Source organism: Propithecus coquereli, unplaced genomic scaffold, assembly GCF_000956105.1.
Source record: "Propithecus coquereli isolate 6110/MARCELLA unplaced genomic scaffold, Pcoq_1.0 Scaffold600, whole genome shotgun sequence".
Classification (NCBI taxonomy): Eukaryota; Metazoa; Chordata; class Mammalia; order Primates; family Indriidae; genus Propithecus; species Propithecus coquereli.
Genome location: NW_012151953.1, coordinates 15,928 through 31,745, shown reverse-complemented (window position 1 = coordinate 31,745; position 15,818 = coordinate 15,928). Strand labels below are relative to the sequence as shown.

General features: G+C 55.0%; 1 protein-coding gene across 1 annotated transcript in view; it reads right to left on the bottom strand.

Moving 5' to 3' along the window:
- The window catches only part of ECE1 (endothelin converting enzyme 1), a 48,854-nt gene that overhangs the window by 20,544 nt on the left and 12,492 nt on the right, over positions 1–15,818 (bottom strand). Inside the window, exons 3-8 of the mRNA XM_012659271.1 lie at positions 11,651–11,772; positions 10,359–10,505; positions 9,251–9,316; positions 7,797–7,988; positions 1,760–1,902; positions 409–523 (exon numbers count right to left, since the gene is read on the bottom strand). Of these exons, the coding sequence (XP_012514725.1) occupies positions 409–523; positions 1,760–1,902; positions 7,797–7,988; positions 9,251–9,316; positions 10,359–10,505; positions 11,651–11,772 (785 nt within the window). The remainder of the gene's footprint in view (positions 1–408; positions 524–1,759; positions 1,903–7,796; positions 7,989–9,250; positions 9,317–10,358; positions 10,506–11,650; positions 11,773–15,818) is intronic.

The following is a 15,818-nucleotide window of genomic DNA, read 5'->3' as shown; positions in this document are numbered from 1 at the left end:
CTGCGGCTGCCCTGGGCAAAGGTGGGATAAATACAGTGCCCGCCCCACAGGGCTTGTGAGGACCACAGGAGTTATCCAGGGAGAGCACTTATCATCACCACTGAGAAGGAGTTGGAAGGGAAAGGACAGAAGCTACCTTTTGCTGTCAATTAGCTAAGTTGCTAAGACTCCTCTTTACCCTTGACTTGGCATAACCGCCTCTTTCCAGAAGCTTCTGCGCACCCCCAGCTGGCTTAGGTTCCTTTCTGGGCTCCCACAGAGACCCGGGCAGGCCCCTTCAAGGGCTGTCTTCATTCTCTTCCTGTTGTCTACCTCCCTCACGTGCTCCACGGCCCTGTGCAGGTACCACCGGCCTAGCACACAGTAGGTGCTCAGCATGTGTACGGGGATGCGCAGTAACAGGCTCACCTTCTTGGTCCCGTACATGACTTCCATGAACTTCTCATCGGCATCCTGAAAGCGCTGATCGAGGAAGGAGCTTGTTTTCCGCACCAGGTTCCAGATCATGTAGTTGTTCAGCAGGCTGGAGCAAGAGGAGACCAGACCCGCTGGGAGATGCCCCAGGCCGAAAGCATGGCAGCATTTCCCCCGCTGACCCCTAGGGGGCTCTCAAACTCAGCACCTGATTGACCAGGTTACTACTCTCTAAGCACATGGAATGCAAACCCCTCCGTGCCTAGTGTAATCATTTGTATACCACAGGTGCTCAATAAATCCTTGTTGCCTAGCTGCTTTGTGTCTGGCCTCTGTGAAGCCCCTGCGTGGAGACTCTCCCTGGATGGTGTCTGCTACAGGGCGAGGGTGGGGAAGAGGCTGCCATGTCCACAGCTTGGAGATGTCCCCTCAGGAAGGCCAGAGAGGGGAAGGGGAAGGGCAGAAAGCCAGCTCTGGCCAAGGTTTCCACGATGACAGTTCCCGCTGCCCCACCCCAGGGCATAGGGGACCTATCTGTGACTGTTGCCGCTGTTGCAAAGAAGTCACCTTAGTACAAAGATGTTCACTACAGCAAACATCTAGCCTCTAATCAGAAATCGACCTAGATGTCCGACAACAAAGAAAGCATAAGTAAATAATTGTATTTATGTGTGATGGAATACTACGCAACCTTGAAAAATGATGTCTGCTGAGGGTTTAGGATGACTCGGAGAAAATGTTCATGGTAAAGGGCCAGGGAAAAGCAGCCTATACATCTAGGTACAAATGATGGGGGGAAAAAGAACCATGTATTAGATGATCCCCCTCTCTCTCATGCTGTCTCCTCTATATGCACATATACATCCCAAGAGATCAACAGTAGCATTTTAGGTAATTTAATTTTTTTTCTCTTTTTTCTATAGTTTCAAGATTTCTACTAGTCTTTAAAATTTAATAACAAATCACAAATCTTAACTAAAAATAATAGCTACCATTTACTGAGTCCCATTTTGCATTAGGCAATGTGTTAAAACACCTCACATTGATTATTTGACTTGATTCTGACTGCATCCCTACATGGGGGGTGCCGTTAGTATCCCCATTTTATGGATAAGAAAAATGAACCTAAGAAAGGATAAGAAATTTGCCCAAGGCTACAAAGCTGGTAGGGAAAGGAGCTGGGATCTGAACCTGCGCCTGTAACCAGGAAGCCCCGCTGCCTCTCGTCAAAGCGCAGCCAGGGCCCACTGTCCTGAGTCGGTTTGTCATCCCCACTCCTGCCCGTCGTGCCCGAGCAGGGGACTGCCCGTGAGAGGCACGGCCCAGGCTGCCAGGGTCCCCTTACCATCTGTCAGTGCTGTTGATGAGAGTGGACACCTGCTCGAGGTATTCTTTGTCGTAGACCACAATAGGCTCGGATTCGTTGATCTCCACGGGGTAGAAGATGGTGTTGAGAAAGGGCAACCAGTTGATGGCGGGTGCCAAGGTCTGCAAGGGAAGAGGACAGCGTGATGCTGCGGGGCTGCGTCTCCAGCGCGGTCTTCTGCAGGAGGCGTCACCGCACCTGCCGCCCTTTGGCAAAGGAAAGAGCTTGGTGCTGTCTGACGGTCTAGGCAGACGGTCAAACAGAGGCTGGCTGGCTTTTGTCAAACATGCTCCAGGCAGAATTCTAAGGAGCCCGACACCGAAATTCAACTTGAAATGGAACTAGGATGGTGTGAACGGAGATGCAGTGGCAGTTACGTTCACCAACCCCCTCCTGTGTGCCCGCAGCCATGGCAAATTACCCCAATTGGTCCTCGCGAGAGCCCAAGTGGTAGGTCCTATGCTTCCCACTTTACCAAGGAAGAGACTGAACTTCAGACAGGCCTGAAACAGTTAAGCGTTTAGAATCTGGAGCCAAACTGCCTGGGCTTATTCTAGCTCTCTTACTTACTAGCTGTGTAAGTAAGTTAACGAACCCCTCTGTGCCTCAGTATCCCATCTGAAAAAAAGAGGATCACCATAGTAACAAAACCCGCCTCATCAGGTTATTGCGAGGATCCAATGAGCTAATGTTGTCTATTCTGTTCAACATGGGCTTCTGTAACATCAGTTAGCTTCTTTATGTTTGGTAAGTTCAGGAACAATAGCAGTGTAACGTGTAAACTGTGTCGGTCTATAAATGATGTTTCCCAGGCGCGCGACTGGGGAAGGCGAGAGTAGAATGCTAACCTTCAGCAACGAGGGCGGCCCTCAGCTCAGCTGATGCACACTCAGGAGGCTGGTCAGCTCTATTTAAGTTGGTTGAAAATGGGGTGCGCCAGGGCTTGCTCCCTCCAGCTCTGCGTAACTCTCAGCTTCCAGCAGGTTGCACCTCCTCGGCCTGTGGCTCAGGCTCCCTGTCTATCTGCAGCACCTTAGTGTCCACGGTCAGCACTTCCCCCCGGGGCTGCCCCTAGCCATGCTGAGCTATCCCTCAAAGCTCCAGTTATTGTTTTGTTAGGGTTCTGATTACAAAGTTGTACAACTTTTTAAAAAAAAATTGTGGTAAAACACATATAACATAAAATTTACCATTTTAACCATTTTTTTTTTTTTGAGACAGAGTCTCACTGTGTTGCCCAGGCTAGAGTGCCGTGGCATCAGCCTAGCTCACAGCAACCTCAAACTCCTGGGCTCAAGCGATCCTCCTGCCTCAGCCTCCCAAGTAGCTGGGACTACAGGCATGCGCCACCATGCCCGGCTAATTTTTTCTATATATTTTTTAGTTGTCCAGCTAATTTCTTTCCATTTTTTTTAGTAGAGATGGGGTCTCACTCTTGCTCAGGCTGGTCTTGAACTCCTGAGCTCAAGCAATCGTCCCGCCTCGGCCTCCCAGAGTGCTAGGATTACAGACGTGAGCCACCACACCTGGCCCATTTTAATCATTTTTAAGAATACGGTTCAGGGGCATAAAGTTCATTCACACTGTTGTGCCACCATCACCATCATCCATCCACAGATTTGCAAAACTGAAACTCTATACCTGTTAAACAATAAATTCCCATGGCCTCCCACCCTGCCCCTGGAAACCACTTCTACTTTCTGTTCCTACGAATTTGACTATTCCAGGTACCTCACGTAAGTGGAATCATTCAGTATTTGTCCTTTTGTGCCTGGCTTATTTCACTTAGCATAATGTTCTCAAGCAAGTTGCATAACTTCTGAATGGTTTGCTCTTGTCCCATTTTTCTCAGATGTCCTGTTATTTTTAGTGTGCAATTTTACAGCATGCAAGGTTTTTCAGGACTGCATATTCTGTGCTATAGCAACAGTGCCTATAAGTGCCAATCACTTAGACGGGTGTATCTAGCATTTAGCAAGCAATCCATCAATGCTGGCTGCTGTAATCATTGCTCAAGGTCTCCCAAGAGTGGCCCTGGGCTTATTCAATTCCAAATTCTGCTCTCTGTTCCACTGAAAAAGGGCAAAATACAAGACTCATAAAGGACATGAGAGATGCCTTGTGAATGACCTTCATATGGGAAAACCAATCAGTAATGTAAAATCAATCTGTAACGTAAGACCTATAACCTGTTGGTAAATACTATGACGTCTCCAGGGAGAGAGACAGCCATAAAGCTCCCCATTTAACACAATGAATTTGCAGATGAGGTAAGGTGACTTTCCTGAGGTCACACAATTAACTAGTGACTGTGCAGGTCTACAACCCAGGCTCACTCATCTCTCTGAGTTTACAAGGGCAGCTCAGCTGCTGGGGAACAAGGGACCCATAGGACACGAGAGGCTGTGAGGAAGGCAGGCCCCGAAGGCAGTGGTGTGCTGGTAAACAGTTAACAACCAGCTCCCAGTCGATGGGTAAATATTTTCACCACGATGACCGCAAACTACCTGCAGAGTTGGGAAGAGATGCGCACACTGGACTCGGGAAACGGCAGACTCTTCCACATCCCTTCCTGCCCAGTAGCCAGATGGGCTGGGAAGAGCCCTGGGCTGGGAGTGAGCAGACCTGGATCAAAGTCCCCAGCAGGAATGAGCTTTGGGACCTCCAGCCATTTTCTATCCTTTCTCTAAACTGGGGACAACACTCTGCCCTCCCAGAGTTGACTGCTCTGCACCCCTCGGACCCACTGCTCAATGACCCTGAGCTTCCCTTCTCCCTCGCTTGTCCTCTCTGCCTTCTCCACTAGGAGACCCTCAGGCAGGTACTCTCTGGGGCTAATCTCTAATATTTCTGTGGCTACAAAATTTGGAGGTGAGCTCGTGAGATCTTCAAATAGGGATCCACAATTCGAGCCACCTGACTTGCATGATCTGCTAGCAAAGACCCCGGGAAAATCAACAAGTTTACAAAATGTCATTGTTTACAGGATGAACAAGAGCTTCACACACTGCAGGCAACTGGTACAGATACTGGAGAGGACCCTGTGTACTCAACACAAACCTGTCCCTTAGGGAGAGCAGGTGTTCTGTGCAGGGAAATTCTCACAACTCTGAGATAAGATGTGTGTCGAACACCAGGATTTTTGTATTTTCAATCTCTATTGCTTTAGAGAATGCCTAACTTTTAAACACATATGCCTAGATCCAGCTCCATGGAGATGGCTGTTTTAATAGACTAGGACATTCCATTTGTGACTCAAACCCTCTGGGGCACACTGATGAGCTCCATTTTCCACACCCGAAGCCAAGGAGCACTGCTGGTCACAAAGCAACCAACGCAAGTAGGCTTGAAAAGAGGACAGAAGGGAAGGATGCTCTGGGCTTTGAATCAGCTGGAGAGATAGGGGCAGAGGCTGGGGCTTAGTCCCAGACAGCCTTTGGTGGGGGTCCCGGAAGGCAACGGGAAGGCCCCCAGAGAAGCAACAGAAGGGTGTCTGATTCATGGCTCTGCATTCAGACTCCGCTGGGGGTTAGCCCGGAACCATTCTGTACACCAGCAGGGCTAGCCTGGAACCAGACTGGGAAGCCTGGAGCACCTGTCCCTGAGTCACTTGGAGTATGGGGAAAAAAACCCCAAATTTCCAGATACCAGGGAACGAGACATTCTCTGTCCCAGGGTGGAACGAATCAAATTGGTTTAGTGCTGGGGACCTGGGTCACATTGCCAATAACAAAGGAATAATAATAATGTTACACTTGTATTGTGCATGTCAGCTTACAGAATGAAACCTCATCCTTTGCCTCAAGTTACCCTCCTTCAACCCAGTGGGTAAGCCAGGCAGAGATTCTTACCCACGACACCAGGCTTTAGTGGGTCCAAGAATTCTTTAAATGTTAGCCATGATTTTTTGTTAATATATGCACATATGCCCATTTTTTCTGGGAGACAGTCCAGTTTTCAACCTGCTCTCAAAGGACTCTGTGGCTCAAAGAAGCACTGTCCCTTATGAGGGCAGGGGCTGCATCCCACTTGTCCCTGTGTTCTGCCACACAGCAGGTGTGAGTGAACAGGCACAGCCCATTTTACAAAGAAGAAAACCAAGGCTCCCAGGGGTGGTTTATGTAACGTGCCCACGGCCTCACAGCTCCTGGTGAGGCTGCCCTCTGACTCTAAGCCCAGGGCTCACGCAGCTCCAGGCTCCTGCGCCTGCTGGACTCTTCCCGCCTTGGCAGCTGTGCAGCTGGCAGGGAGGAAAAAAGGCCTCCCTTCCTTGCCGGAAGAAGGGAACAAAAGCAACGGTGAAAAGATGCGTAGGTGAGAACCCGGCAGCCACGCTGGGCTCATGTGCTCAGGGCTCCTGTGCCTTCTCTGCTACTCTTGGTGTAGGCAGTTGGCATCGTGGCCACTGTGGGGGTCCGAGGCACTACTGGGCCCCTCTCAGGTTGAGAACTGGGCAGCTGGAGCAAACAAAATAACGCTGTATAAACAGCATCTCCCTCGACCTCCTGGCCTCTGAGCAGAAAACCAGTGCCACCTCCATCACAGCCCACTCCGCACCTCGCATGGGCCGTGCCTCCGCCCAGGACACCCGGTCGCCTGGCTGGTGCTCACCCATCATTAGACTCGCCTCGTACTTCTCCCCACCCCCAGCTCCTAGGGCCTGCTGCTTTGCCCAAAGCTCGTAGCAGTGAGACGGGGTTATTTCCTAGCTGGTGTCCCCCACTGGCTTGGAAGCACATCAAGAACAAGGCCCCAGGGTGGCCCCCATACACACCTTTCAGATGGAGGAATGAGGAAGAAAGAAGGGTAGGCACCTAGTGTTTTTCCTGAAAGGACAGGCCGGGCACGGTGGCTCACGGTTGGCCTGTAATCCCAACACTCTGGGAGGCCGAGGCAGGAGGATCACTTGAGCTCAGCAGTTTGAGACCAGCCTGAGTAAGAGCAAGAGCAAGAGCCCATCTCTACTAAAAATAGAAAAATTAGCTGGCATGGTGGCGCATGCCTGTAATACCAGCTATTTGGGAGGCTGAGGCAGGAGTATTGCTCGAGCCCAGGAGCTGAAGGTTGCAGTGAGCTATGATGACACCACTGCACTCCACCTGTAGCCACAGAGTGAGACTCTGTCTCAAAAAAAAAAAAATGGAGTGGACAAGCAGACTCAGCGAGTCCGAAGGTAGGGAAGGAGAAGATGCCTTGGTGAGCCCTGGCACCCAAGTGCCAACTGCCCCAGGGGTGCCCCTGGCCAAGCGCTCCTGGGTGATGGCAAGAAACAGGAAGCTCGGCCGAGGCCCCTCTGTGGATTCCCCCGTGACCCCTGGGACAAGGCTGGACAGCACCAGGAAGAAGGAACCGGCAGGCAATTGGCTCAAGGCCCAGCGGCCATCAGGGGACAGCCTGTGGCAGAGGCTGACCCACCGAGGGGACATCTGGCTTCTCTGATGGGTCATCCCCATTCCAGAGAGCACCGCAGGTGTGACTCCCTGTTATATCTCAGCCAGGATGTCATCAGGGGATGTGGCCAAGAGCAGAGCTCCAGGGAGCTGACCCTGAGGCCCAAGGCCAGCTCCTCTGCCAGCCAGGAGCCTCCAGGCCTTGAATGCGTCACTTAACCTTCTGGCTCAGCAAAGGGGGCAGTGATGCAGAACCCACACCTGACATTTATTAAGTGCTTACTGTAATCAGGCTCGATGGGCTGGAGAGACCGGAAACATTCCATCAACGTGAGCTGTTGCTGTCACGACCACAGGGGCTTCAGGGAAACGCCGTTACCGAGAGGCAGCCTGGCACGGGGCAAGAGCCTATTCTGGAGTCACTGACTAGTGTGTGGCCTCCAGCAGGTAACGTGACCTCTCTGAGCCTCAGTTTTTCCATCTGTGAACTGGGGACAGCAACCATCCCTCCTGCACAGGGTTGTTCCGAGGACTGGAGGAATTGTGGGCACAAGCAACCCCCAGCCTGGCGCCCCGTCTGAAGCCCAGCAGCCGGCCCAGCCTCCGCAGCGGTGGCGCCAGCTTACCTGCAGCTCGGCGGCCGTCACTTTGTGGTAGATGAGCTCCTCGTCCCGGCGCTTCTCCTGGGGGATGGTGATGTTGGCCAGCGCCGTCTCGAAGTCCAGGATCTGCTGCATCTGAGGCCGGATGGCGTCCTCGTCGCCCCCGCCCAGCAGCTTCCCCAGCTGCACCATGTAGTTCAGGTAGCCAGTCAGCACCTGTGGGGCCCAGCACCCCCAAACCGTCAGTGGCTGCCACCCACTGCCCAGTGGACAGGGCGGGGGCAGGGCTGGCCGAGACCAACGCAGGGAGCTGTGGGAAACACAGCGAGAGTGACTTTAACCTGCGTCTCTTCACTGCTTCCCCACGGCCCTCAGGAGAAAGCCCGAGACTTCTCTGGGTGCCCAGGTCCCCAGGTAGGCCAGTCCCTGTTGTCCTGGCTCTGTTTTTCTGTTCTTGGAACACACCCTTCTAAACCACCTTCCGCCCCCGTGTTCCCAGATCTGAGTTAGGTCCCCATGGTAGCCTTTCTCAGCTCACCCTTCCCTTCCCACGATTTGTCGTTATGCACCTAGTTGGGTGGTTCGTTAAGTAATGCCTGCCTCCCCTACTAGGCCTTAAGCCCCGTGGGACAGGGACCTAATGGCTCCCACCATTGCCCCAGCACCAGGCACTCAGTGGGCGCCTGCTCAGTACAAGCGGTGGAGGAAGGAACGGGCAGATGACGCGCCCCTGGCAAGCTCTCCCTGGGGATGTCATAAGAGGCAGGCAGGGGAGGGAAAGGCATGGGCTTGGCAGCACGTGGACGTGGATGAGAATCTCAGCCTCACCACTTACTGGCTGTGTGACCTTGAGCAGGTCACTCAGCGTCTCTGAGCCTTACTCCCTGCTCCGTAAAAGGCAGGGTAGAATTAATGCCCATTTGACAGATGAGGTGAAGGCAAGTTAAGAGAAGTTCAGAATCTGCAGGGTGACAGGGAGGGTTAGAGGTGATGTATATATACATTTTTAGTTGTCCGATTAATTTCTTTCTATTTTTTTTAGTAGAGACGGGGTCTCGCTCTTGCTCAGGCTGGTTTCGAACTCCTGAGCTCAAACAATCCGCCTGCCTCGGCCTCCCAGAGTGCTAGGATCACAGGCGTGAGCCATCGCGCCCGGCCGCATAGGTGATGTATATAAAAGGCCTCACACCCACAAATGGTGGTGGCTGTTACAGATGCCTCTGTCTAGAACGGGGACAAACGATACTTGTCTCCTGCCCCTGGTGTCCATGATGCCTGAATGTGACACAGCCAGCTTATGGGCATCCCTCCCCTGCCAGGGACTGCCTGTCACCATCAGGTAAGTGACAAGCCCTCTGGGCTCCTCTGGCTTTAAAGACCTTTAAAGACAGGAACAGCAGGGGTGGATACCAAGGGGGCACACACGTCTCAGGGGTGGGCTGGGGACAGGAGCCATATTTTTGAAGGGGCATACTCACCTTCTCGTTTTCAGTTTTGTTCAGGTAATAGTCTCTCGAGGGTAAGCCCAGGCCAGACTGGTCCACCTGGAGAGAGAGGCAGGAGCGAGAGGAAGCGCCTGTTGCTCGTGCGTGTGCCCCTGTGCAGGCTCCGCCCGTCCTGGGGACGGCCGGCACGCGGCATCGAGGACCAGCTCAGGTCCCGGCAGGAGCAGGAGCTGAAGTCCCTGGTGGACTCCCCCAGGAAGGGAGGATGCATTGCTGCCCACCTGGAAAGGGCCGGGCACAGCCACCTCCTCTTTAAACCCCTCCTGGTCTCGGCAAAGCACCTCTGCTTCACCAAACGCGACCAAGTGGTTACGAGCCACTCACAAGCTGTGTGTCTTGGTCAAGTTACTTAGTCTTTCTGATCCTCAGGTTTCTCGTCAGGAAAGCAAGGGGAAGAACACTGACCCTTCAGAGCTGCGATGGGGAATCAAGAATACAGTGCTGGCGGGGCCTGCTGAGTGCCGGGCAGGGGAGGGCACCCCTGATAGCTACTAGCCTAGGGCCACACATCGACACACCTAGCATAGGTGTTACTTTAGTTCATTTGATGGATAAGGAAACTACAGCTCAGAGAGGTTGAGGCACTTGTTGAAGGTCACACAGTGGGTAGATGGCAGAAATGGGCCAGGAGCCCAGCCTTTATGGCCCTAGGCCGGGTTTCTCACGTCTGCATCTGAGGCTGGGGCAGACCAGCTCTGGGGCTCCCCCGGGCATGCCCATCCTCAGTGTGGGGCAGGCTCCGACAGGGAGAGATGACTCAACACCATTCCAAGCACAGACGCTGAGGTGGGGGGACCCGGAGGTGCTTTAGTTGTGCCCAGGAGTTGACATCACTCCTGCGGCCCACAGTGACCAATCAGCACACGAGGGTTCATCTGTGGTGCGGCGTCTACCTGCCCACGGATGGCGGCCTACCCTTCCTTAGTCTCTTGCCTACAAAGACATCATCAATGGGGGCCTCTGGGAATAGCCAGAAGCCTGTCGCCCACCTGGGGCAAGTCTCCCCCACCCCTGCGCTTGCTACAGTCAAAACAGGAAGAGGTCATGCCCTTTCCTCCTCCTCCGTTTCCGGCCAGCTCACCTGGATCACGTTGCTGTTGGAGTTCTTGGAGTCAGCACTGACGTAGACAGAGAAGAAGGGCGAGGTGCGGTAGTGGGCGGTGACCACCTGCAGGGTGTCCTGGAAGTTGTCCTTGGCCCAGGGACCTGTGATGTTCCAGCCCCCGAGCTGTGGGGAGGGAGGGGAGGTGACGAGGTTGCAGGGAGACCGGATGCGGGTTCTGGTCCTGCAGCTGACTTGCCTGTGACCCGGAGCCTCGCCTGACCTCTCTGAGCCTCAAGAGCAAACGGAAGGGTTCTGACCCGGGGCTGGTGACCCACAGGTGGAGCGAAGACTTATCCTAGACAAGTGAGGCAGGGACCACGTGGCGGCTGCTCCCTGGGTGGCTGCGGGGGAATGGGAAGGAGGCTTTTGCCCGGACACCGCTTACTTTTTGGACGTTGAACCATGTGAATGTGATTCTTACAAAACACAAATCCAGTTGTGCCTATGGGGGAAAAAGGCCCCATAGGTTTAAAAAGGTTGATAAGCTACGGTCTGCTTTAGTCTCTCTCGAAGTTGGGATTTTTTTTTTTTTAATATCCTTCGTCTTCCCTGGCTTGGCACATGCTGGTACGTGGGGCTTATCCAGAGAGGAGACACTGGTGCAGTCCCCAGTGCCCGCAGCTACCAACCCTGCCGTGATACTTTCCCAGAGCCAGGCTAGGAACAGACCCACAAGGGTGCACAGGGCAGCCGGAAAACACCCATAGCCACCTTCCGCCTGCACCAGGTGGCCTGGCCAGCGCCCTTGGAGTTTGCTCAGGGCAAGTGGGAGGTGCCCAGGAGTAGGGGGGTGGCCCAGGTCAACAGGGCTGTCCTCACAGGGAGGGCTCTGGCTCTGGTCCAAGACTGTTGGTCTTTCTGGAATGCACACACCCCGCTCCACACACACGAGCGTACCCTCTGAGGATGAAGCAGCAGCAATGCAGAGGAACATTTTCCCTGTAAACGTGGCCCCTGTCCCACACACAGATGCACAGAAACACACATACAGACGACAGACATCCACAACAGATGCTGACACACACCCTCATGCAAATACACGCACAGACAGTCCCACCCACGGAGATACGCAGCACACGCGCACACACACACGCAGGCAGCCCCAACACACACAGGCACCACTGTGCAGCTGGGCGTGGTGTGAGTACGAGGCTAGAGGGGTGAGGTAGCCGGGCCCCGGCGGGACCTGAGAGCTGGGGCTGAAGCCAGAGCAGCAGGCAGGTGGCAGAGGCAGGAGAAGGCCGGGAAAGTCTGCCCGAGGGACCCACCTTCTCGATCAGCTCCATCAGGGGCTTGGCCCTGAGCTCCTCGATCCTGGTCTCGTTCATACACGCGCGGTAGTACACTTGCGCCTTCCGCTCTGCCTCGCTCACGCTGGCTGTGGCGTTTTCTGGAACGACAGACAGCAGAGTTTGCAGTGTGCCCCCACTTGCCCGCCGGGGGTCCCTGGGCGAGGCCTTTTTCTCAGAGCCTCGGTGTTCTCAGCTGTAAAACAGCTCTGACGCCTGTCACGGCAGCAGCGGCGAGGAACTGGGTCGCGGCGGGTATGTGAGCGCCCTGGGCAGAGCTGGCAAACTGCGGGTGCTCCTGGACTTGCGCTGACAGCAAGTGAGGGTCCACCAGGTTTCCAGCCCTCTGCTGACGGGGTTCGCAGACCCACCAGCTGCGGTCTGCTGCCCCGCTGGCCAACGTGTGGCATGGACACCCCTGCCGGGTGCGTGGGACGGGGCCTGTCTTGGTTTTCAGATCCCAGGTGACCTTTCTTGTGCTAAAGAAGAAACTGGAATTGTTTAGAAGCTTGAAAAGCCTCATTCATTATGAATTTACTTTCTGATTCCTCCTCGGAGAGGCTGGGCACGCTCGCTACACTCACGGTCTACGCAAAGGGCCGTCTTCCACTGCCAACCCCGGCGAGCGGCATGTCCACTCACTGTGGCTTCTCAGACCTTACCCCGGACACCCTGGAGGCTCTGTTCCCCTTCTGCCTCACCTCAGTGCCCTGGTCCAGGTGCCGCCTGCAGAAGACAGTGCCCCTGGGGGTGCACCAGCATGGGAGGCTCCCATCCGCACCTGGTAAAGGTGCCAGGCTCCTCTGCCCGCGCCTTCCTCCTAGAGCCCTGCTCCACACCTTCCTGGAGTCCCCGACCCCCTCAACTCCGTCTGTCCCGCCCGCTCCCTCCCTGGGGAACCCCTCACTGCTCTGGCCACTTTTCCTTATTCATATTCATTTCTCTCCAACCCTGAGGCCCCTTCCTGTGCTTCCTTCGAAGATTCCCCCAAACCCCACCTCCTCCACGAAGACTTTTCTAGCAGAACTTTAACCATTCACCCGCTGAACAGATACTAGATGCTTATTCTGTTTCAGGCACTGTGCAAGCTCCAGGACACAGAAGAAAACATTCTTGTCCCGGTGGAGCTTCTGCATGGGACCCTGTTAAAACGCTACTCAACCTTCAAGGACTCTCTGAAACCATCTTTTCTATGAACATCCTAAGATGTTCACCCCTGAGGTCTTGACACTCTGAGCACCTGCTGAGTGCCAAGCGTGGTGCGTGGCATTAGGTCTTACAGACATAAATACGACCCGCTCCCTGCCCCCAGGGAGCTCACGGTCTAAAATGGTGGACACGGATGTGCAAAGAAATGACCACGAGACACGAAAGTGCCCTGAACAACGCAAATAGCCACGGAATGCAGAGAAAAGCAACTCCCTTTGGGGGCGGGGACAGGAAGAGGATCCCCAGAGGGTGCTCCTTCCACACAAGCTGGTTCTCAAACGTGAGAAGTGGCTCACCAGGTAGAAATGACAGAGGGCGCTGGGTCGAGGGGAGCAGGACAGGGTGGGGACAAGTGAGGACACATAGGGCATGCTGTCTGGAGAGCAGAGTCCTGACTGCCATAGTCACTTGGTGCAGAGGGCACGAGTCGTTTCCTGACCAGTCTTCTATCAGCTTTCCCGGCCCTCACCCCAGAGAGCTCCCTGACCCCTGATTCTTCCTAAAATTAGCACCATGATTTTCTCTGGTCAGAGAGCACCAAGCCCCTCTTTTGCTGAAGTCATGGTGACAGCCCTGAAAGTGGGATGGGACCAGCCTGGGGCCAGTTTGAAGGCGGCTATAGAGACCAGTGAACCCCTGGAGTGAGAGCCAGGGTCATGGGGCCTGGACGAGAAGGGCTATGGAGGGTGCAAGAGCCCTGGAGACCACGGGCTATCGCGCTGCAAAGTGTTAGAAATGCCTGTGTGTCCCCCAGGCCCCAGGGGAGCCATGAGCAGAGGCCTCCTGGAGGGGAGGGCGGAACTGGGGAGAGCTGGGCTGGTTGCGGCTCCTCACACGCAGGAAACAGAGTATCAGGGACAGTGAAGGGGGAGTCCCAGAGGCCTCGTCTCTATGGCAACACTTCCAGCAGCTCCGCTCTCGGAAAGGAAAGCGAGAGTCGTCATTGCTCTCAGGCCCCGGAAACAGCGTCTCACTGTCCACATCTGGCTCCGGCCGTGACCCTGAAATGCCAGGGCTGTGTCAGAGGAGGTGCTCTGCACACTCTGGCCCCTGAGTGGGCCAGGCATCTCCCTGTCCCAGCGACCCAAGGCCATCAAGATAAGAGGCCCAAAGAAAGGCTCCCGGGAACAGACTGGCTGTGTTAATCACAGCAAGTTCTGAGGTCCGAGGCTGCCCGGCCCCTCTTTCCTGACACCTGTCCCAGCTCTGAATTATCACCAGGGTAGGGAGAGCCTCCTTCCATCACAGCTCCCTCTCTAGTTCCCTGAGAGGCCCCCCCACCACGTTCACACACCCTGGGTGCCGTGCTCACCGGTTCTCCCACAACTGTTTGAGGGTTTCTTGCCTGGTGGCAGCCGGGCTGGGTACAGAGGACATGGTGGGCAACACGGACGCGGGCCTGTCTGCATGAGGCTAGCAGCTTGGCGGGCGAGAGAGACCAGAACCAAACACCCGGAGGGCACCGATCACACACTGGGGTGAACGCTGAGAGGACAACGTCCAGGGGGACCTGAGAGGGTGGCGGGAGAAGGCCCGGGAAGCTGAGGAAGCCCCAAGGATGCCTTGTTTCAGCTTCAGGGTGAAGGGTGAGCTCAACATGGAGTGGAGGTGGGGCTGCGTGTGGGCCGCTTGCCCCCATTCCACATCTTAATCGTCCCTGTATCCCCAGAACCAGCCGTGGACAGGCACAGAGTAGGCCCTCAGCGACATGTGCTGAAAGAACAGGGCCCAGGGACCAGTTTTGATGAGGAAGGACACCGAATCTGGGGTCGAGAGGGTGACGAGGCCGGTGCCTGACTGAGATGTGCTCAGAGAGGCAATGCGACAGGTGGCCCCTCTCCCTGCACCCCCGAGCTGCCTGGATTCCCACTGCCGACGCTCCCGGGCAGGGGCCCTGGCAGAAGCTGAGGCTCCTCTCCCTCCCTCCGGTTCCCAGAGCCCATGGGACAGCCCCCAGCACGGCCTCCAGCACAGCCTCCCGCCTCCTCGGTTTTGTCCTCACTTGGGGGTAGCCACTACCTTGCAGGCTCCAGGGGGCCAAGAGCCACAGCGAGACAGCAGGTGGGAGGCTGTCGCAGGAACCAGGTGAGCACAGGTGCGGTTTGGCCAGGGTGGCAGCAGGGAGGGGGTGGGAAGTGTGTGGAACGTGAGAGAAAGGGGAGCTGAGGATGAGGACTGAGCCAGCGGTTGCTGTGCCCGGGATGTAGAAGCCTGGGGACGAGCGTGGGTTTGGGAAGCAGAGTAAGTGCAGACAGCTACCGTCCCAAGTTCCGTTTCAGACATTTTGAGATCTCTGTTACACGTCCAAGAGGAACCCTGGTCTGGGGAGCTTATGGAGATGTTGTCTTGAACTGCTTTTAGTCCAAACAGGAGCCGGAGTGTCAAGTTCCTCCAAACTGCCTGCGGGGCCTGCATCAGGCATGCTCACCAGGGGCGATACCGCACCCAGGAATTTGTTCTGGGGGCGGGCGGTGGGCAAAACACACCGTTCTCTTCACTCTGTGTACACAGAGGACGTGTACCAACAGATAGACAGGGAGGGTACCGGTGGTGATAAAATCCTGTGGAGGGATGACAGCGAACACAGCATGAGAAACGCTGACAGGGCCTGTCCCCTCCTGACTGTCCCCAGTCCCTGCCCCAAGGCCGCAGCGCTCACCACTCCTCCTGCCAGGCACACTCCTCCCCTGATAGCCAGGTGGTCTGCTCTCTCCTTAATTCAAGTGTCTGCTCAGATGTCCCTCCTCCTGACGGCTGTAGCCTTACTGGCCTCTTTCCCTCTCTGGCTCCACATCCTACTGGATTTTTTTCAGAGTGCCTACTCTTCACAATCATATCATTTATTGACTCATTTATTTGTTTATTGTCTGTCTTCCCTGCTGGAATGTCCGTTACACAAGAAGAGAAGGTCTTGCTCCACACGCCACCCCAGCGCCGG